Source organism: Lynx canadensis, chromosome C1 (genome assembly GCF_007474595.2).
Source record: "Lynx canadensis isolate LIC74 chromosome C1, mLynCan4.pri.v2, whole genome shotgun sequence".
Lineage (NCBI taxonomy): Eukaryota > Metazoa > Chordata > Mammalia > Carnivora > Felidae > Lynx > Lynx canadensis.
Window position 1 is genome coordinate 131,968,912 of NC_044310.1, and position 22,729 is coordinate 131,991,640.

At 35.8% G+C, this 22,729-nt stretch overlaps 1 protein-coding gene across 1 annotated transcript in view; it reads right to left on the bottom strand.

The window, feature by feature from the left end:
• LOC116738220 (low-density lipoprotein receptor-related protein 1B-like) overlaps positions 1–22,729 on the bottom strand; it is an 867,486-nt gene that overhangs the window by 278,414 nt on the left and 566,343 nt on the right. Inside the window, exon 6 of the mRNA XM_032594108.1 lies at positions 20,082–20,339. Within this exon, the coding sequence (XP_032449999.1) occupies positions 20,082–20,339 (258 nt within the window). The remainder of the gene's footprint in view (positions 1–20,081; positions 20,340–22,729) is intronic.

Genomic DNA, 22,729 nt, shown 5'->3' on the forward strand with positions numbered 1-22,729 from the left:
ATTTTTCTTCTTTCTCTTGAAAATGTCTACTTTACTTTTACAAAGTGTGGCTCTGTGCTGAAACAACTATATCTGGGCATGATCAAGGTGTGGATCCCTTATACGGTCCCCTTCCCAAGAAAGGCAGTGTCAGATAGTATTAATGGCCTGCAGAATGACTGGTCCGAGAGGGTATCTTTAGAAGGATGATATTTTAACTAAGTTCAAAATAAGGTGGTTAACCATGTAGACATCTGGGGGCATAACCTACCAAGCAGGACTGAACCTGGCATATGCTCAAAATGAAGAGCAGGGGTGTGAGGAGCTCTATCATAGCTAAAATATAAATGAATGTGAAGAGATGAGGTAACAGAGACTAGCAGGTGTGACTCAACTACAGTGACCAGTTAGGAAGTTAGCAGGTGACCAGTTAGGAAGATTCTGCAAATTCCAGGAGAGAAATAGTGACATCAAAGACTATCAGAGCAAAGGTGAGACCATGTGGCATATACTACCTATACATCCTTTGTCAACATTAAATATATAATCATGTTTAAAGGAATACATTTAAGTTATATTCTAGCTTAGGTGAAGAAGCCACGAATGATAGTAAACTTGAAGACATCACAGAAAATCAGAAACATTCCACAGATTGCATCTATCCACATGTCTATTCTTGTTATATATTATAAACATTTTAACTTAGCATTTTTATTTCCATTCAAATATTGTCCCTCAAGCTGTGATGCTGCCTTCACTAAAGACAGTTATAGTGTTTCTAATGCAAATATAGAGAAGAGCAGGTAAAAATAAAATTTAAAACATGGTAAAATTGTAAGGAAATGATCTGCTTTCTTCGATTTATGTGTCTCTTGGTTTAAGTGGGAAATTAACATTTAAGTTTTATATCACATTTCTTTGCCAGACATTTAAAAATGCTTGCTGAATAAGATGCAATTGCATTTATTTTTATATGGCACTGTAATCTTTATCAAGAAGCATGTACTCACTTTATCCCTAGATGATATTAAATAAACTGAACTGAGTAAACAAAACCTCTATCTGCTTGGTGTAATAATTAAAATGGTATTACAGAAGTTCAGTTTGGGTGTACTGTGGGCAGGCCCATCCTTAGTCAAGAATAGACTCTGGCACATTACAGAGCCCTTTCCTTTCCCCTTAACTAATGAAACACTGCCTCTTCCCAGTCTCCAATTCTGTTTTTCAAACACACGAAATGTAAGTCAAAATGAACATCAAGGCTCGTTCTTTATATGAATAGTCACAATGTTCTACATACAATTTGTGCATGCCTTTATGAGAAAAGACAAGGAAGGTGCTTCTGACGCAGATGGTAGGCCAGTATTAGATAGTTGCATAAGTCTTGAATGTTGTGTTTTTTTTAATGTTTATTTGTTTATTTTGAGAGAGAGAAAGAGAGTGTGAGCAGTGGAGGAGCAGAGAGAGAGAGAGAGAGAGAGAGAGAGAGAGAGAGAATTCAAAACAGGCTCCACACTCAGAGCGGAATTTGACCTAGGGCTCAATCTCATAACTGTGATATCATGACCTGAGCTGAAATCAAGAGTCAGACTCTTAACCCGACTGAGCCACCTAGGCACCCCCAGTCTTGAGTGTTCTTATGTTTTCTGTTGGAAGGAAGGCACAAGAGATCACTGATATTTCAATGTTCTACAATTTCACAATTCCATCTTCCAAACTATGCTACAAGCCAATCTTATTTCCCATGGTGGATGCACTTAGAAAAGATGCAAGTGTTATTATCTCTACAGCAAAAACAAAACAAAACACACAAACAAAAAACAAAACCAGTTTACACAAAAGTGTTTTTCCCACTTGCAAAACTTTGCATTCTTATTTGACTCCTGACTCAAATGATTGATCCTTCGTTTTAGTTTAGCTCACCTCACTTAATCCTGTAGTAAATTCATCACAAATCTTAATCTTAAACATTCACCTGAAACTATACACTTCTTTCCATCTCTACTATTACTTTCTTTGGTCAAGAGACTGTTTTCTCTCCTTTGGATGGCTGCAATAGCTTCTTCACTGATACTTCAACTAAGGGAACACAGTAAAACCCTAAGTATACTGTGACACCAAAGAAGAAAATAGTGCTCTTTATAGTCTGAATCTATGTTATGGTTGATTGTCAGTGGAAAAAAAAAGTCTTAAAAATTGGTAAAACTCTTGATATTTACTCTCCTGTGCTAATGCTTTCAAAACGATATCATTGATATTTTTATAAATATTTAAGTTTGATGAACTTCAGCTCAATTTTAAGTCAAAATTTTATGGTATAGTTCTCTTTGTAACAGCTTACCATGAACAACTCAGGGGATGAGGTGTAGTGGCCTTCCAACTTCCATTTGTGTTGTTTCTTCCTCAGGGCTTTAGTAAACAACAGGCTTTATTATAAAAATTCAGTCTATAGTCTCACTTTCCAAAATATCACTCATATGCATAGAATATCCAATGACTTCTCACCATAGTTAGCATAAAATCCAAAGTACTTAACATGACTTAGAAAGTCTTTAAACCCTTTTCCAACTCATTTCTTCCGTGCTCACTCTATTCCAGTCACACTAGCCTCCTTACTTTTTCTGGAACCTGCAAAGAAAGCTTCCACCTTAGGATATTTGTATTTGATCTTCAAGAGAAGAGTATCTGAATGTGCATGGCTCGTGTTCTCACTTCAATCAGGTATCTGCTCCAATGTCAGTTTCTCAGAAAGGCCTCTCTTGACCAATGGATATTAAAAAATACCACTTCATTCCCTTTCCACACACAGCGCATCCCCACCAGTCAGTACTATTGGCTAATTTCATTTTCTTTGTAGCATTCATCAGTGATAGAAATTAACTATTTAGTAGCTCACTGCCTCCCCACACTAGAATGTAAGCCCCATGCCAGCAGATTCTGTATAACTAATTCACTGCTAAATTTCTCAAACAGAATTGTGTTTAGCTCATGGTAAGTGCCCAGCAAATATTTCCAAATCAATACTACTCTTCTTTTCATGCTAGTCTTTGCTCAAGAACCTCCTGCCTACACTCGGTGCCCTCACCTCTAAATCAATCAGGTAGGGGATCATCTTAAGTCATAGCCCCTTTGTTCTTCAATCAGCTGAAATATTTTCCTTGATTTTACCTGTGAGCTCAAATTTTGCAAATCACTATTCTTTACCCAGGAAAGATGTACATAAGAAGGATTTGTTTTACTTACTGTGGACAAGTAATTTTACAAAAGCATAATTGGGCAGAATAGCAATTTGCTGGAATGAGTACCCAGGGGGAGTAACAATAGTGTGAGGGATGATAGTGCCATATAACTGTTGGAAGAATAGTGACAACTGGTGAGCCTAAGTGAATAAAAAGAGATAATAAAGCAAAGATCAGAAGGATGTCCTGACAAAATGTTGTACTGGGGATGAAATGCTGCCACATTCACTTTTGCATTAAAACTGCCATATCTTGACTTCTACAGCCTTACTGCTTACAATTCTTTACAGCCCTTCTTTGCTGTCTATTCCTACCAAGAATCATTTTATGACTCTCACAGCTTTGTAGCTATTATTAAGAATTTATTGACACTTTGGCCATGGTTTGTTTCAGACACTACTGGTTACCTTGACTTTTTCTGTTTGCAAATATTATCTTACTTTAGATTACCTTTTGATTCATATCACTAAAAACACAAACTTTTCATTACATATTATGATAATTACATTATATAATATACATAGCACTTTATATTTAATATATTACAATATTATTGTTTATTGTTCATATTTGTCATATCTCTTATTCTACCCAAGTTACAGACCCAGAATCTGAAACAAAACAAATAAAAAATGATGTGATTTTGGTTATTGGTTTTGATGTACAATAAGAGAAGAAGAGAATATACTGATGTATTTCTAGTGGATTGATTCTGCAAATAAAGAGTGGTTCAATTGAACCAATGCTATCTGTTGCATTGGGTCTGGTTAAAAAAAAATCAAGTGATTAACCCAAAGACCAAATATTTGTTAAGATGCTTCCTTAGCCATATTTGCTATTGGCAAACATTTTAAATTAAACTTACTCTGCTGTTTGGATTAATTACACAACAGTAATGGAATGACATGAATTCATGGAAACATATACATAACATAAAACAATAAATGCTTTTGGACTGTTTTTATTTATTTTATTAAAAAATTTTAAGAGTCAAGCCCAAGAGTCAAAAACAATCACAAGTGATTCAATTTAATGTATTTGACCATGGGTGGAGATTATTTTTAGGATTTACACTGAAGTATTCTGAAGGTGTTACATCATCTCTGAATTAAAGAATAGCTCAGAAGAAATCCAGATTTACTCAATCAATGTAGTGACAAATTTATAGTCCTACACCTCAGACATCTGATTCTAAAGTAAGTCTAAGATGTGTACACATGGAGGAAGCGTGTTTTTTGTTTGTCTGTTTTTCTAGGGATTTGTCCCATTATACTCCAGAGGGATATACCAAGAAATAAATGTACTTCTATTTTTAGAGTAAAGAAAAGAGAATGTCTTAATGAGTTTGAGTAGGTATAACTAAATTCCATAGACTGGGAAACTTAAACAACATTTAATTCCCACAATTCTGGAAAATTGTGGAAAGTCCAAAATCAAGGTGCCAGCAGATTCTGTATCTAGTGATAGCTCAGATACCATCTTCTGTTGCTGCTTTATAACCTAAGTTTATGTACTATTCTAGATATTTTGTTGACATTTCAACAATCTTTGCAGCATCTCAGCAGGACTAGATTCCATCTCAAGAAACTATTTTCTTTGCTCATCCATAGGAAGCAACTATTCATCCATTCAAGTTTTATCATAAGAATGCAGCTCTTCAGTCAAATCTTCAGGCTTCATTTCTAATTCTAGTCTCGCTGTTTCCATCACATCTGTAGTTACTTCCTCTACTGATGTGTTGAAACGTTCAAAGTCATCCATGTGAGTTAGAATCAAGCTCTTCCAAACTTCTGTAAGTGTTGATATTTTCACCTCTTCCCATGAATCACAAATGTTTTTAATGGCATTCAGATTAATAAATCCTTTCCAGAAGATTTTCAATTTACAGGCATACCTTATTTTATTGTGCTTTGCTTTATTGCACTTTGAATAGATTTCCTTTTTTACAAACTGAAGTTCAGTGGCAAACCTATGTCAAACAATTTCTAGTTGCCAGTTTTTCAACTGCATTTCCTCACTTCATGTCTCTGTCTCACATTTTGGTAATTCTTTCAGTATTTCAAAGTTTGTCATTATTCTTATATTTGTTATGGTGATCTGTAATCAATGATCTTTGGTGTGCTATCATTATAGTTTTGGGGCATGATGAATCACAACCATATAAGACAGTGATCTTAATTGATAAATGTTGTGTATGTTCTGACTGCTCTACCAGCTAACCATTCCCCCATCTCTCTCTCTCTCTCTTTCCTCAAGCTTCCCTATTCTCTGAGACATACCAGTATTGAGATTAGTGCAATAAATAATCCTATAATGGCCTCTAAATTCAAGTGAAAGGATGATGTCATGTGTCTCTCACTTTAAATCAAAAGCTGGAAATGATTAAGCTTAGTGAGGAAGGCATGTCAAAGGCCAAGAGTGGCTCAAAGCTAGGATTTTTGTACCAGTTAGCCAAGTTGTAAATGAAAAGGACAAGTTCTTGGCAGAAATGGAAAGTACTACCCCATGAACGCATAAAAGATAAGAATATAAAACAACCTTATTCCTGATATAGAGAAAGTTTTAGTTGCCTAGATAAAAGATCAAGCAATCTACAACATTCCCTTAAACTAATGCTTAGGTCAGAACAAGAACCTAACTCTCTCTCTTTTTTTTTAAAGGTTTATTTATTTTTGAAAGAGAGAGAGAGAGAGTGAGAGAGAGAGAGAGAGAGAGAGAGAGAGAAACAGTGTGCTAATGGGGGAGGGGCAGAGAGAGAGGGAGACTCAGAATCTGAATTAGGATCCAGGCTCTGAGCTGTCAGCACAGAGCACGATGCAGGGTTGAACTCACGCACCATGAGATCATGAACTGGTCTGAAGTCAGATGCTTAACTGACTGAGCTACCCAGGCACCCCAGAACCTAACTCTGTTTAATTCTATGAAGACTGAGGGGGTAAGGAAGCTGCAAAATGCAAGATAAAGGAGCAAGTACTGAGTAGAAGCTGTAGCAAATTATCCAGAAGATTTAGCTAATATCACTAATGGAGGTAGCTACACTAAACAACAGATTTTCATTGTAGACAAAACAGCCTTCTATTAGAAGAAGATGCCATCTAGGAGTTGCATAGCTACAGAGGAGAAGTCAATGCCCGGCTTCAAAACTTCAAGGGACAGGCTGACTTTCTCATTAGGTTAATGTAGTTGGTGACTTTCAGTTAAATCTAATACTTATTCACTATTCTAAAAATCCTAAAGTCCTTAAGAATTATGCTACACTACTCTGCCTGTGCTGTATAAATAAAACAACAAATCCTGGATGACAGTACATCTGTTTACAATGGGACTTACTGAATATTTTAAAACCACTGTGGGGAACTACTGCTCAAAAACAAACAAACGAAAAGATTTCTTTCAAAATATTACTGCTCATTGACAATGCACCTCATCACAAAAGAGCTCTGATAGGGATGTGCAAGAGGATTAATATTGTTTTCATGCTTGTTAGCACAACACCCATTCTGCAGCCCATGGATCAAGGAGTAATTTTGATTTTCAAGTCTTATTATTTAAGAAATATATTCATTAAGGCTATAGTTTCCATAGACAGTGCTTCCTCTGATGGATCTGAGCAAAGCAATTGGAAACCTTCTGGGAAGGACTCACCATTTTGTATGCTATTAAGAAACAGAGCCTGAAGATGTGACTGAAGAACTGCATTCTTATGATAAAACCTGACTGGATGAAGAGTTTCTTCCTATGGATGAGCAAAGAAAATGGTTTCTTGAGATGGAATCTAGTCCTGGTGAAGATGCTGCAAAGACTGTTGAAATGTCAACAAAATGTCTAGCATAGTACATAAACTTAGGTGATAAAGCAGCAACAGGGTTTGAGAGGATTGACTCCAATTTTTAAAGAAGTTCTAATGTGCATAAAATTCTATCAAATAGCATTGCATGCTACAGAGAAGTTGTTGGTAAAGGGAAGAGTCCATTGATATCACAAACTTCATCGCTGCATTATTTTAAGAGATGGCCGCAGCCACTTGGCCTTTAGCAACCACCACCCTGATAAGTCAGCAGCCATCAACATCGAAGAAAGACTCTCTGCCAGCAAAAGTTATGACTCACTGAAAGCTTATGTGTGAGTTAGCATTTTGGGGCAATAAAGTATGTTTCAATTAAGGTATATACATTGTTTTTTAGACATAATGCTATTGCACACTTAATAGACTATAGTATAGTGTAAAAATAATATTTCTATGCACTGGGAAACAAAAAAAAATAACTTGGCTTGCTTTGTTGTGATATTTATTTTATTGTGGTAGTCTGGGACAGAACCAGATATCTCCAAGTAAGCCTGTGTAATTCAAGGGGAAAGAGTTGGAAAACAGAGCTTGTGTTTATTAAAATAATTACCTTGATTCACCATGTAATTTTGTGTGAATTTCATCCCATGGAAATAGGATGGACAACACTAATTGAGAGTCCCAAAATAAAAGCTCAGGCTTAACATAGAATGGGATGGAACACTGAGATGATTATTTGCATAATTCACATATTAGAAGCATTTTGCCTCAATTATCTGCAGTTTAGGAACAAACGTCTTTCTGCACAAATTACCAAAGTACCTGCTTTAATTCCCAATGGACTATTGTGTGAGTAATCACAATCATAATGTAGTCCTTCCAGTTCAAAATTTTTGTGGAGATACCCATGACAATTTTAATTTAGTCAGTTGTATTGTTCTTACAAATCAAATCCTCAAAGCTGAAAGAGGAAAACTTGCATCTGATACAGCAAAAAGTTTAAAGGAATGGTTTATTTCATTTTAAAATGTCTTTTTTAAAACTTATGTTCCTGTTCAGAACTTCATAAGCAGCTAAATATCTCTCTTCGTGATAACAAAACCAAACAATAAAAAGATAATTTATTTTCAAAACCTGCATGCTTATGTAGAATTCAATGATGCCATCTTTCTTCCCGCCATACATTACCCTCTTTCAGATCTTCATGAAGGAAGAGGAAATATTTGATGAGTTCCTGAAATCGGTTGAGAGGAAACAAATAATAGACGGGATCTAATGGGCCACCTTGGAGAAAAATGGGAGTTTTTTTTAAGTAAATTGATGATTCCAGAGAAAGGAATGAAATTGTGGAAAGCACAGTCTGACACAACGTGAATTTAACTAAATGTTAATTATCAAAGGAGCAGAATAAAACACAGTAATAATCAGCTCCTGTACTGGTTTTACTGCACTTGTAAGCAACTATGATGAAGCAAATGCATAATTTCAACTACAGAAGAACTGATATGAACTATTTCTATAGATAAAAGATAACAACAACAACAAAAAAAAAAAAACCTATGCTGGATACTCTGGATTTGCTCTATCAATCTCATTCTGTTTTCTGTCTGCTCAAAGAGACTAAAAACCATTAAGCTATCTTCCACACAAACTGGAAGCTCAGTTTTTGGATGCTAACTGATGTGTACTCAGAAATGTGGAAGAAAAACTGTGAGGCCATTTTCCTGCCCATTGTAACATTTTCACCTGGGAAGCACGACTGTTGTAAATAAGACATGTGCTTGGAGTGGTGCTCAGTGTCCATCATCCAGCTTCCTTAGGGGAAGCAGTGTGGGCACAGCAACAGTGGCCATGGCATCATCAAAAGCCTTCCTGCTTCCTGCACTGCAGCTGTGGAAGTCTGATCTCCAGTTACCAGCGTGTTCAAGGGCAGCTGCAACTGCAGTGGTAGCAGTAGAGTGGGATCTTATTTCCAGCATAGTTCTAGAAAAGAGAACTATGATAGCTCCTAACGCTCTGTGTTATTTTGGATGCCATTTTCAAGGCACAGCCTAGAATTCTCTCCTTTATCTCCTCCAACAATTCTGAGAGCATTCTGTACAAAAGCACTTCTTGATGCAAACACCAAGGTGTCTGTTCTCTGGACAGAACTGGGACTGATGTACCAAAAATTATTCTTTCAGACACAGTGGACGTTCTATAAGGGAGAAGTCTCTACCTCTCACAACTCCAAACAAATTATCAATATATTTTTAAACAACACGAACAACCAACTAAGTCTTAAGGCCAGGTGAGGTATTATTTCACATGGATAAGAAATTGTTCTTACCTGTTCAGATCAGCTGAACTGTTCTACCAAGCCACAAGGGAAAAAGTAACATTTTTGTTGCTGTTATTGCTGCTGTTTTTAGTAAGCAAAATAGTATCTCCCAACAACAACAACAACAACAACAACAATAACAAGAAATAAATAGAAGCTTATTTGGCTATAGAAGTATTGCCTTTTTTTGTGAGGTTACAAGATTAACAACCTTTTTTAGCATAATTTTGGGACATGTTCTATTATATGGATTTGTTGGGAAATGAGTCTCATTGTTGATTAGTAGTACATAGGGCTTCCTTACCATTCAGTTTTAGAAACATAGTATAACAATTTTTGATTTTTTTTTTTTTTGACAGAGAAACACTACAAATGAGTGAGGGTGGAGAAAGGGAGGGGGAGAGGGAGAAGAGGGAGTGGGGGAGATGGGATGGGGGAGAGGGGATGGGGGATAGGCAGAGCAGGGAGAGGGAGGGAGGAGGGGGGGAGGGAGAGGGGGGAGAGGCAGAGGGGCTAGCTGAGGGCGAGGGCATGGGGGAGGGCGAGGGCGAGGGAAGAGATAATCCCACAAGGGGTAGAGAGAGGTGGGGCTCACCTGAAGTAGGGCTCGAATTCAAGAACCATGAGATCATGACATGAGCCAAAGTCAGATGCTTAACCAACTGAGCCTCCCAGGTGCCCTATAACCATTCATTTATTAGTGAAACTGGACTGGAAAATAACAGTAGAGATAGATACATTTTCCTTAGCATTACCTTAAAACAGGGAGATTAAACGGATTTGGATTCTCACATTAAAATAACAAAAGTTGCTAAGAAAATTTATATAATCTTATCAAGTAAATGTCATTAAGATGACAAAGATGTGCAGAATATTTGAAGCAGAGATTTAATCATTAGATTTGCAATTTTGGGAACTCTTTTGAGTTTTTCACCAAAGGATTAGCAGGCTTTGGAGAATTATGTCATGCTTACCAGACTCCCAGGACACTAAGGGATCAACCAGAGGGTCAATTTGTTAATTTATAACTACTGACAGGATGCTCCAGTGGCACAATTACTAACAGGTACCATCCTAACAAATTCCTCCCTGAAATATGGTATGTGAGAAATCAAACCTGAAATCTACTTGTTAAGCATAGAGTCAAAGCAAAAGGCATTCCATATAATGGAGTTGAGGCCTTCTGAGTTTTATGAGGGGTTTAGAAAATCATCAGGACTGCACTTTAGAATTCTACCATTTTGACAACTGGAATACCTATTAATGTGCCCCCAATCCAGTGTGTGTGTATGCATATTGAATCTAGACCTGTATTTCACAAACATTTTAACAATCTTTCATCATCTAAATTACCATTTCATCATTTGACAGTGCTCTTCTATCATCAAAAAAGGTTTTGTCACCATACTCTTACCTAACTCTGGAAAAAATTGTTAAAATTAAATGGGAAGTTCCCTGACAGTCTATATTTTGAAGTTACTCTTCACTACCATCCTCAACCACAAATTATCTTTTGGGCTAGGCCTTTTCCTGGAATGAATTCCACATATGTACAAATCTTTATTGCACATCTGATTCCTGTCAGCTCCAATTCTGAAACTGATTCTGGTGTTGTTATCAGAGGGTCAGAGTATGTAGTATGTGGATCCTATATCCTTTGTGTACAGACTAAAAGTAGTGGGCCATTAGGAAGAAATAGCTAGAAAACTGTGATTACTGTAAGTCTCTATATATTCCTATACACATAGCTTGTATAGGTTTAGCCACATAGATAGTAAATATATAAAAAAGTGATGGGAGAATTCAATGTGAGATTCTCCTTCAGACCTTGAAAACAATATTTCTTGGGGTGCCTGGCTGGCTCAGTCAGTTGAGTCCGACTTTGGCTCAGATCATGATCTTGTGGTTCTTGAGTTCAAGCCCTGTGGTGGGCTCTGTGCTGATAGCTCAGAGCCTGGAGCCTGCTTTGGATTCTGTGTCTCCCTCTCTCTCTGCCCCTAACCCACTCACATTCTGTCTCTGTCTCTCTCAAAAATAAACAAACATTAAAATAAAAAAAAAACAATATTTCTCAAAATAGATAACATAAAACCCAAGATAGGTATTAATACCATATTAGGCATGTATACACACTCATGTCACCTCCTTATAATCATGTATCCACAGAAACACCCACAGGCATACCCACAAAAATATCAATCGAGTGTTTGGTACTCAAACAAACAAAGGAAATCCTGGGATACACTAAGTAAAATAGGTACTTTACTGGAGGACTTTGAATAATCTTTAGCATGCTATATACACATAAATCTCCAATAAGGTTCCATAACATTAAAAATTTCCTAAACTTGTTTGACCACAAAAACAATTTTCCCAAATATCATACAAACTGGTGTCCCAAGGAATGTTTTTTTAGGAACTGGTTCTTTAAAGGACTGAAGTGTACCTATTGTGAGTTATTAGGTAGGAGAAAATGAAAAAGGCATAAATGAGGAGAAGAAACAATATTCCTCCCCTCAGAACACGAACACACACACACACACACACACACACAGGAATATCTCAAATTACAAGAAAAGCAAATACAAAGTAATGGAAGGGGAAGGTATGTTTAAAACTGGGTGGGATCTCAGCGATTAAGTGAATAAGATCATTCATTTTAAAATGATTTGTATAAGGTCATATAGCCAGTTAATGACAAAGCTAGGACCATACCAAGTCACCATACTTTCACCCCAAACATTGTGGTGATAGAAATATAAATCAGGGTTAAAATAAATGTACAAGTCACAAGATGTTATAGCCTGAAAACAATAAAAATAAAAACAAACAAGAATCTTAATCAGACACTGAAATGATACGTGCCAGTTTTATTACTTTGCTTAATTACACTTCTGCTCACTGCCTTTAGATTTGATGCTACATTCCTATTGTAAATGTGTTTACAACATTAACATTTTCTAATGATCGAGGAATATGAAGAGAAAAATGCCAATTTTACTTGACATAAATTATTTAATGAAATGCAAAATAAAATGAAAGAATTGAAGTAGACAATTATGGTATTATACTTAAAAAAATACCAAATAAATACTAAGTCAGAAATTATTTTGCAAGGCTAATTGCTGTAAAGTAATAGCTTCTCTTTTTTCCTTTTCTTTTCTCTCCTTATTTCCTTCTTTCTTCTACCACGATCAAGTTTATCCAGACAGAAACACAGGTTTTCGTAATTAGACATCATGGATTTCAAATATATGATGCAGCTTATTTAGTCATTATGAAAAGAGCTTTTATATTCCAAGTTTCAGATTGGTAGATAAAGAAATCCTGCCAAACATTTTGATCTACTTGGTATATGGCATCATGATAGGATCATCAAGAGAATCCCACTTTGATTATTAAAATCCATAATGAAACAAGCAGACATGTGAATCTGGACAAAAAAAAATACTATGAGGATAATGATTTAAAAATTCTCTATATGATGAAGCAGACTCTGTAGGGGAATACATGTACACTGTGTAAGTAAAGTATATTTCACCAAATTCATGGGGAAAAAATACCAAAAATTGAAGCTTAGCACATGTTGAATACTGGCTTTGGTGAGTTTCAAGCAAGTTGCCAAATGACAATAAATAGTAATTTAGTTCTTTGCAGCCTGACAACTGAACTAACAATAACGACAAATTTATAGAGGAACAGAGTGCTGAGAGTGTTTTTTTCTTCCCTTTTTACTAGGCATTCAGGACAGTCTTTTATGATTGTGCTCTGATTGTAAATCAAAATGGGTTATTTACTCTTCAAAGTATAAATTAATCTAATGCTAATGTAAAAATTAAGATATAATTTAACATCACTGCCCACACCATTAAGCATACGGTATCAAAAAGGGAATTCTGAAAGTTCTCCAGAAATGTATCCTGAGATCCTCAGATCAACATCTTTGCTAACTCTGCCTCTGTCTCTATTTATTTTTTTGCACTCAATGAATAGCCTGATCATTTTGCTAAAATTCCAGATCCCAGAAGGAATGCATTATATTAATTAGCTGCACACACGTCTCAGAAAAAAAGTCATCTTATGTAAATATACTAAATATAAAATGAAAACTTTGTAAGAAGTATAAAGAGTTGAATAAAACATGTATTTGCTTATAGAACAACAGTGAATAAAAATGTATCTCTGGAAATAAAGAGTTATAACATCCTCATGGAGGATGTGCTTTACATCCGTCACAGATGTTTCTTAGGGAGTAATATAAAACCAGTTATCGCAGCCAAAAACAAATTTACAACATTTTTTTGTTTGTTTCTGTGGGAGAGTTGGAAATGTAGATAAGAAATTTTCTTTTAAAAAGCTCATTAATTTATACAAAAATGATGGTCTTAGTCATTTCTTCTTCAGCTCTTCAGTTCAGAGATGAACAATTCCTGAACCTTTTCTAATGGAATCCTAGAACCAGAATTGATTGATTGTTGAATGAATGAAAAGCATACAACCCCAAGTTTGAAGTAGCTTACAGTGTTTCTCAGGGGATGAGAATTACAGAGAAATCCTGACCCTCCCCTTTACCTTTATTATAAAAGGCATCTGAAACCTTAATAATAACAACTACGTATATATGATTGAGATCATAAGCACATTCACCATTTTATGCATTCAAGGATCTAAATATGAGATAGCAGAACTTCCTTCAAAAGAAAAAAATCTAATCACGCCCAGAAAGGAGAAGAGTTAAAAAGTCCACACTGCTTTGTTCAATTTAATCTCTGCACTAAAAATTAATTGACCTCTGTTTTAAGAGCTTTGGCTCCAATACTGTTTAATTGAGCTGCCTTAGGATGGGGAGACTCTAAAAGGTTTGAATCAAGTTGCTTCTATGGTCATTGAGGTTAGGACCCAAAATAAATCTATAAGCACATACCCAGGGAAAGTCAGACGCTAAGTCCATAAAAGTCAACAGTCATTGAGTAGACCCAGTACCTTAGAAACATTTAAGACTGACATGTGAGACTATTAGCTAGACATAGATCAGATCTTACTTAGCCATCATTCAGCCTGTTTTTCTAAATGTCTCTAGTAGTGATCTGACAGAGTTTCTCTGGAAGTTGCCTCTAACTGTGTCTCTAACTCTAATTCTGTGCTCACCCTTCCTCACATCCTAAAGCCAATGAATCATTTTTTATTTGGAAAAACAGATAAACATAAAATTGAAATATAATGCATATTTTTTCTTTTAAAAAATGTAATGTTTATTTCCTTTTTTGAGAGAGAGAGAGAGAGAGAGACAGAGACAGAGACAGAGAGAGACAGGGTGTGAGCGGGGGAGAGGCAGAGAGCGTAGATGACACAGAATCTGAAGTAGGCTCCAGGCTCAGCTGTCAGCGCAGAGCCAGAAGTGGGGCTTGAACCCATGAACCATGAGATCATGACCTGAGTGGAAGTAGCTTAACTGACTCAGTCACCCATGTGCCCCGAAATATAATGCATTTGTGATAAGGTCGCATAGTAAGGGCTGCTAAACTCAATTGGAAAACTTTTGGAAACAATATGATGCCATGAAGAATGAGTAAGAGATACCTGGTTAGAGGGAATGAGAACCTATGATCTATGATGAAGAAGCAACATACACAAACATGCATGGAAATGGGAAAATAAAGTATGTTGAAGGAAGTATAAGTACTATTTTTAGGTAGAACGTGTGATTTGAGTAAGTAGAGGCAAGGTACGTCAGCTGCTTGCAGAGAAGCCAGATAATGAAGTTTTATTTTATCTCTTAAGATAAATAGGAAGCTACATCAAATGATTTTGATTTTAAGTAATGGAGTATCATGGTCACTCTAGCAGAATAATAGACATTGGAGAAGTTCCCATGGAGTGGACAATTTCACTAGTAACCATTTCAAAAAGACAAATTAAAACAACATGAATGGCTTGTAACCAGTCAGGTGAAGAAATAATTGTAAAGTTCAAGTTCATAAAAATTCAATACTTGAGCACATGTCTTATAAATAAGTACAACAAGGTTCTATGATGATCTCTTCATCACTATGTGACATTATGTAATCTTGGGATACTGCTGAAAAGTTCTATAATCATATTCTAACATGCAGACTCACTGAGCTGACACAGTTTGAGACCAGTATTTCCACTGCTACAGGTGGATTATTTTGTCCCAAGATTATGCTTGTATTGACAATAGAGTCACAAACTGGTCATGCTTATCCTACCATATCCTAGTGGAGGACGTTTGTGAAACCATAAAGGCTATGAAATTCCTAGGCTGGGCTGAGGCAAAGGGCCTATTTCAAAATTAAAAGTCATTATTTGTGTGTATTGAGACCAAGACTTAAAGATTTCTTATCAACTTCAAAAAATATTTCCTTTTGTTAAACTCATTTTCTCACCTATAAACTGATGAATATAAACAGTATGCAGATTTCATTTTTATGATGGTAATGTATTATATATGTAGAATTTTTAATGGATAAACAAAACATTCAGGAAATGTTGCCTAATAATATTATGTGATTATTAGAGAGCTCTAATTCAAGAAAAAGAAGTGAAATTGCTAAGACAGAGGCAAAGTGCCAAAATCCCAAAGTTATCCAATCAAAGATTTAATTTAATGGATCTAGGCAGAGTTTTAAATGGAAAATGAGCTAAGGTTGACATCGAAAGAGGCAAAAAAACAAAAACAAAAACAAAAAACAAAACCAGGAATGGGGATAATAAAAATCAGTGATTGGGGTTAATTCTGAAGCAAAGTTTATAAAGAATAAGCAATCTTTTTATTTTTGTCCAGGAATTTTCTGCTGGACCAGAACTGAGCACACTGAATGGATCAAAACAAGCTGGGCAAGTCCATATTAGAATCCTAAAACTCATACTCAAATTTTGCAGAATATTGAAAAATCACACGTGGAAATGGAATGAAAGTATCTACTCTATACCTAGGAATGAACAGTCTGGTCCTGAATCATCTTGTTATCAAGGGATTAACACAGTGAGTATTCTACCTATCTCAATTATCTTTGTGTACTTTGTCCTCAGAAAACAGCTGGACATCACCATTTTTTTGAATCCCATCATTCTTGTTGATTTGGGGCATTTGTGTCCCTACCACAGTACTCTCCAAGAAAGACTGGGGGAAATAATTAGTTGTTGCAAATGTACTTTGTATGAATACTTAATTGGAGAATCAATTTTGCTTACAAAACACTTCCAAAATTTTCTTCAAAGTCTACAATTTTCTGGCTAAATCCCTAGATATTAAACATCAGGTATCTTTTAAAAAAATAGTAACATTGAATAAGAAATATAATCATACTTTGCCCAATGTGCTTTGGTTACTATACTTTATTGAGCATATTATTATTAGTCTTTATTCTCTCACAATATTGCTTAGGAGTGATTCTTAATGTTAAAAGTAGGCCTCTAGGGTCACCCAAGTGGCTCGTCAGTTAAGCGTCTGACTTCGGCTCAGGTTATGATCTCGCAGTTCATGAGTTAAAGCCCCACCATTAGGCTCTGTACTGACAGCTCAAAGCCTGGAGCCTATTTCAGATTCTGTGACTCCTTCTCTCTCTGCCCATCGCCCACTCACACTCTCTGTCACTGTCTCTCTCTCAAAAAATAAACAAACATTAAAAAATTTAAAACAAAAAATAGGCTTCTCTAAGCGGCTATATTAGAATCAATTGGTGGGCCTTTTTTAAAGTCTTTATATATTGTTGAGAGACAGAGAGGGCGAGTAGGGGCAGAGAGAGAGGGAGACTCAGAATCTGAAGCAGGCTCCAGGCTCCAGGTTGTCAGCAGAGCTCAACATGGGCCTCAAAACCCACGAACCTTGGGATCATGCCTGAGCCAAAGTCAGACGCTTAAACGACTGAGCCACCAAGGCACCCTAAGAGGTGGGTCTTCTCAAACAATACAGCCTTCCACAATTCACCTTGTCCATTTCCCTTCCAAGATTTGTATACTTCTCTCCTATTTAGAGACTGTCTTTTTGAGCCATTGTCCCTAACATTAGTGTGTCTAATCATTTTTGGCTCACTAAAATGAACAACAAAAGTTGAGACCCACAGGGGCAGTGTGGTGTTTAGCAAAAGCTGATAAAGTCAGACCCAACTCACACCTATAGCCAATACTCATTGTGTCCTGTTACCCAATTTCTCACTGTCCCAATTTTCCCCTCATCATAAGAGACACAGCTATGCCTTCCTAATGCATACAGTCACTTAACACATTCCATAAGTTGTAGTTGTTATTTTTAGTAGATTTGGGAGGTTCTCTGAAAGCACCAGTATTTGCATTTCTAATGTAGAAGAACACAAGATTTAGTTGTCCCATCTCTGCCTTTGTTTTCGCCAATCAGTATTGTCTAACATATCTGAGATCTGTAGCTAATTTTTTTTATATTACAAAACTTGAAGAGCATACAGGAATGTAGTGGGTATCCAATGAGATGAGACAGAAAATATAAATTTTAATACTGAACTAAATTATTTAAATATACCATTATGCAAATTTTAAATGCAAGTCAGTTTGACCTGTAATGATTGCTTTTCTCCTCACAGTAAATTAAAAAAATATATATTATTTTTTTCATAAAAAGAATGCTTTCTTCAGGCAAATTCAGAGAAAAGCATCTATGGAAGAAGGAACAGTGCCAGTTATTCAGGCATAGTCTCATTGGTTCATTATTTTTGCTTATGTGGTACAAGAGATTTTATGTAATTATACATGCAAGAAATATTCCAACTTCATTATCAGCTCACAGAGTGTCATGGTGAATGAAGAGCTCACCATATCCAATGGAAGCTATTCTCTGGCATGGTGATAAAATGCATGGATTACAAGCAGTGACAGAGGAGCCCGGACCTGCTCACACCTCTGCCCCAGTCCCATCATTAACTTACTTCTACACATTTAATCTTTATTCTACATTGACTGAAATTGCACAGCTTAAACCTGACTTTGTCAACAAAATATTTATTCTAATTAAAAGATTTCCATTGCATTTATTGCTTATAGTTCAAAATGAATGTTCTTTTCAGCATTTCAGTGAATTGCTTAACAAAAATCTCTTTCGTTTTCTAGATTGGCCAAGCATTGCCTTATAAATCAAAAGAAACCTAAGATACAAATTATATTCTTCCGATATTCTAATGTGCAAACGCTTTGCCATACCCAGATGTACTAAAAAAAAGTAGTTGTTTTAAAAATACATGTTACAAGAGAAATTAATAATATTATTAGGACATATTAAATGTAGAAAAGTTGCTTAAGTAAATTTGGAAAGTAAATTTACCTGGCAACTTTGAATAGCCTAGCTATTTGACTGTCACCATTCCATTTGCTAGGGACAAATGCATTTGGATTACTTGAGGTAATTACTAACATGGCAGGGACTGGGACCTTTTGTTTGAACACTTTCCAACAGCTGGCTCAGCCAAGGTCTGAAATACTCAAATCACACGGCAGCACTCCTTGTGCTGGTACTACTTGTTATTTACTATTTATTAGGAATTATCATTTCCTATAAAATCCTTAAAAACAGCCAGGGACCTTTGCTTTTACAAGGCATTTTGGTCCAGTATCAAAATAAGTGGCTTTAGCAATTATTTTACTTATGTTAAGAGGATTTTCAAAGTGTTGGATTCTATTTGTTAAACATTTATTTATTTTTACTAAACTGTACACATCATACTTTATATTCCATTTTTTATAATTTTTGCCATTGGTTCATTCAATATCATCATACTTATCAAACATTACATATTATTTTTCTTATGTTTAATAAAGATTAATAATCAATCCTTCTAATTGTATGTCAAAAATATTAATAAAATATAATTATTGAATCAAAATCACCAAACATTCTGTCTGAAAGCTACATTTATTCTATCACAGGACTGTCTTTTCTTTTCTTAACTTGACTACAGTTTTTCTTTACTTTTCTACCAATTTTTATGTTAGCAGCATTTGCAAGAATAATTTTCTGTAAATCAAAAAAATAAATGGACATGTCTTGAAATTCCCATGCACACGGTTTCCCCAGGAAAGCACAAATACTCCTGTGCTGGAGAGATGGAGGGAAGGAGAAAGAGAGAGAAAGGGAGACAGCAAACATCAGCGTGAAAGATGGAATGAATGTATTCGTGTCTGTGTAACGATGTGACTTCAATTTACAGCAATATTCAGGAAGAAAAGCACAGCTACTAGTTTGTGAATTTCTGGACCAAGAAATCAAAATAAATCAAAACCACAAATCAGTCCTTTGGAAGATGCATAAAAACTCTGATTTGCTAAGAAAAAAGTCAACAAACACAGGTAGTTGTTACCAATTAGCATAAATCTAATAGTTTTCAAGGCATTTTAACAAACACTACAGTTGATGAGCTTATAATTATCAACTCTGTTTCTTGCTTTTTAAAATTTCCACCTTCACTCTCACATTGTGAACTATCACTGAGTGGCAAATTACAATTCTCATTTAGGTGACACTGTAATAATCATTAAAGAAAGAATTAAAATTAACTCCTAACTTGTTACTTGTATGAACAGTGAAACTACATGTGTATGTGTGTGTTTATTCAGAACAGGTAGTGAACACATTTATTCGTCTATTCATATTTACATATATAGATTTCCAATAGCCATAAACTATGTTAGAAAAATCTAAGAATCCTGTTTACTGATCTGTAAACGAAATCCTTCAAGGGTGACATTTCATATGAGTTGAAATACTCACTGTGGAAGGACTGAAGAATATTAATGGTCCATTCCTCTGTTAATCTTCCTGTTTTTGTTATCTGGATACATTTGAGCTGATTTGAAGATTCTCTTGATTCAATCCAACAAATCATGTCTTCATTGTAAATAAAATCCAGAGTATGAATTTCATTTCCATTGACCGAGCTCAGGGTTGCCATTTTACTGCCATTAAGATAGAAAACCTCAATTGTTTCAGAATTTGCAATTAATAGCATAGGTGGCCTATCTGTCGGTTCTGGAATAAGAGAAAAAGAGAAGTGAGTTTAGTAAAAGTGAGTCCATTTTTTTCATAATTTTGAATTACTTACTACAATTTATTCCTATATTTTTAACGCATCTTTAAAATTTTTTAAAAATGCTTGCAAAAGTATTTATTAATAACTCATATATGCTTCACTGACTATATATTGTAGTTGGCTTCTCTAAAGAAAACATAGTCCACTGAGCATTTGTATGCTTTATTTCCTTAAAAATAATGTATTGTGTAAATGTTAGTACAATACTATTTACTTTCACTGTTGGTAAATAAAGGAAGTTCTGTGAGATTGTTTTGTTGTTGTTATTGTTTTAATTTTGTTGTTGTTGTTGTTGTTGTTGTTTTAGCAATGAGGATTGAGGTGGACTGACCTCACCCTACAGTTTTACAGCTTCCCTTGTGAGCAAGGGTGTACTTTTTTGAGGTGGATGCATGAGGCCAGAAGTGAATTTTCTGGAGTAGAACATGCAAACTCAGAAGCCCATACAAACAGCACCTGTGACTTCAGCCTTAGTGGCTCCTTGACTGACTCCAGGAGTCAAATAATCACTAGATCATGACTAGCTTATGATTACTGAGCTGCTTCTTTTTTTATAGTCAAGAAAATAAGATTGTAGAAGTAAAAGAAACTTGCTCGATACTATTTTTAGAACAATGCATCCTTGCTTTTGTGAAGATTGGTGAGTTTTTGATGAATATGCACTAATTGACCAAAATTTCAATGCTTGTTAAGATGTAAAGGTAACAGTAATATGCCATACAAAATTAGTGTTGAAAGAGTTTAGCTATACAATCATAATCAGAGTAGCTTTTGTGCTAATTAGGAAATAGGATGAATTTGGAAATCCTCAATTCCTCTTTTTTTCCCGTCCTTCATCCAAAGTGTCAATAAATATCTTTGATTCTGATGTCAAAACATATCAGGAATCCCACCACATCTCAGTAACTGTTACTACCACCCTGCTCCAAGCTGCCATCATCTCTCAACCCAAATGGTACTAGAGCCTTCTAACTGGTTTCTCTGCTTTTATTGATGCCTTCCTCCTCTTTTAGTCTTTCTCAACACAATGGCCAGAGTGATACCTTTAAAATGTTAACGTGAATCAGTTTTCTGCCCAATTCCTCAAAGGGTTCCCATTTCATTTTTTTTCAATATATGAAATTTATTGTCAAATTGGTTTCCATACAACACCCAGTGTTCATCCCAAAAGGTGCCCTCCCCAACGCCCATCACCCACCCTCCCCATTTCACTCACAGTAAAAGTCAAAGCCTTTATAATAGCCTCTAAACCCCTCCATTAACTGTATTCTCATTACCTGTTTGACGTCATTTCCTTTATCTCCTTATTAATCTCACCCTTGTCATATTCCTCCAGACACACCGCCCTTCTTACTGTTCCTTAACCAACAAGCCAAGTAAGCCTCTGTCTCAGAGGCTCTTCCTTCTTCGTAATCACCACCACCGCGCCCCCCCCCCCCCCCATATATCAGAATGCCTGACTTGTTCACCTCTGTTAGGGTAGTATTTGAAAGCTACCTTTTCAGCAATGACTTCTCTTACTACTTTATTTTGTGAAAATTGCAAGCCCCTACAAACTCTATATACTAACTCTCTATAAGCTTTCCCTGCTTTATTTTTCCCATATCACCACCAAACATTGCATGTATCTTTTTTTTTTTTTTCTGGTTTATTATTTTCTCCTTCTGTCACTGTACCTCTAGCATTTAGAATCTAGTGTTTATTCAATACAAATTTTCTGAACATGTAAAATGGTAACATGGAATTCTTGCAGAGTACAGTTCTTTTAGAAGCATTCTGTGAAATGTGACAAAATAATTTCGTTTTCTAACTGATGAATGGAATACAGAGAAAAACTGGCTAACAGGAAATTTCATAAACATCATTTGATCATTCAGGAAACAGCATTGCAAAGAAAGGAAAAAAAAAAGCAGATGAGTATGCTACGGGTAATATAATAAGCCTAAACTTTTAAACAATTATTTAATGGTTTTAATCATTTCTTTTTTTTTATTTTTTTTCAACGTTTATTTATTTTTGGGACAGAGAGAGACAGAGCATGAATGGGGGAGGGGCAGAGAGAGAGGGAGACACAGAATCGGAAACAGGCTCCAGGCTCTGAGCCATCAGCCCAGAGCCTTACGTGGGGCTCGAACTCCCGGACCGCGAGATCGTGACCCGGCTGAAGTCGGACGCTTAACCGACTGCGCCACCCAGGCGCCCCATCATTTCTGATGTGAGTAGGGATATCAGGTTCCTTGTGTTTTACTCAGATAGAACGGCATTTGAATTTTTATCCTCTGAGGAATTAACTCAATCCAGGTATAAAATTCTTGTCCACCTTTAGAAA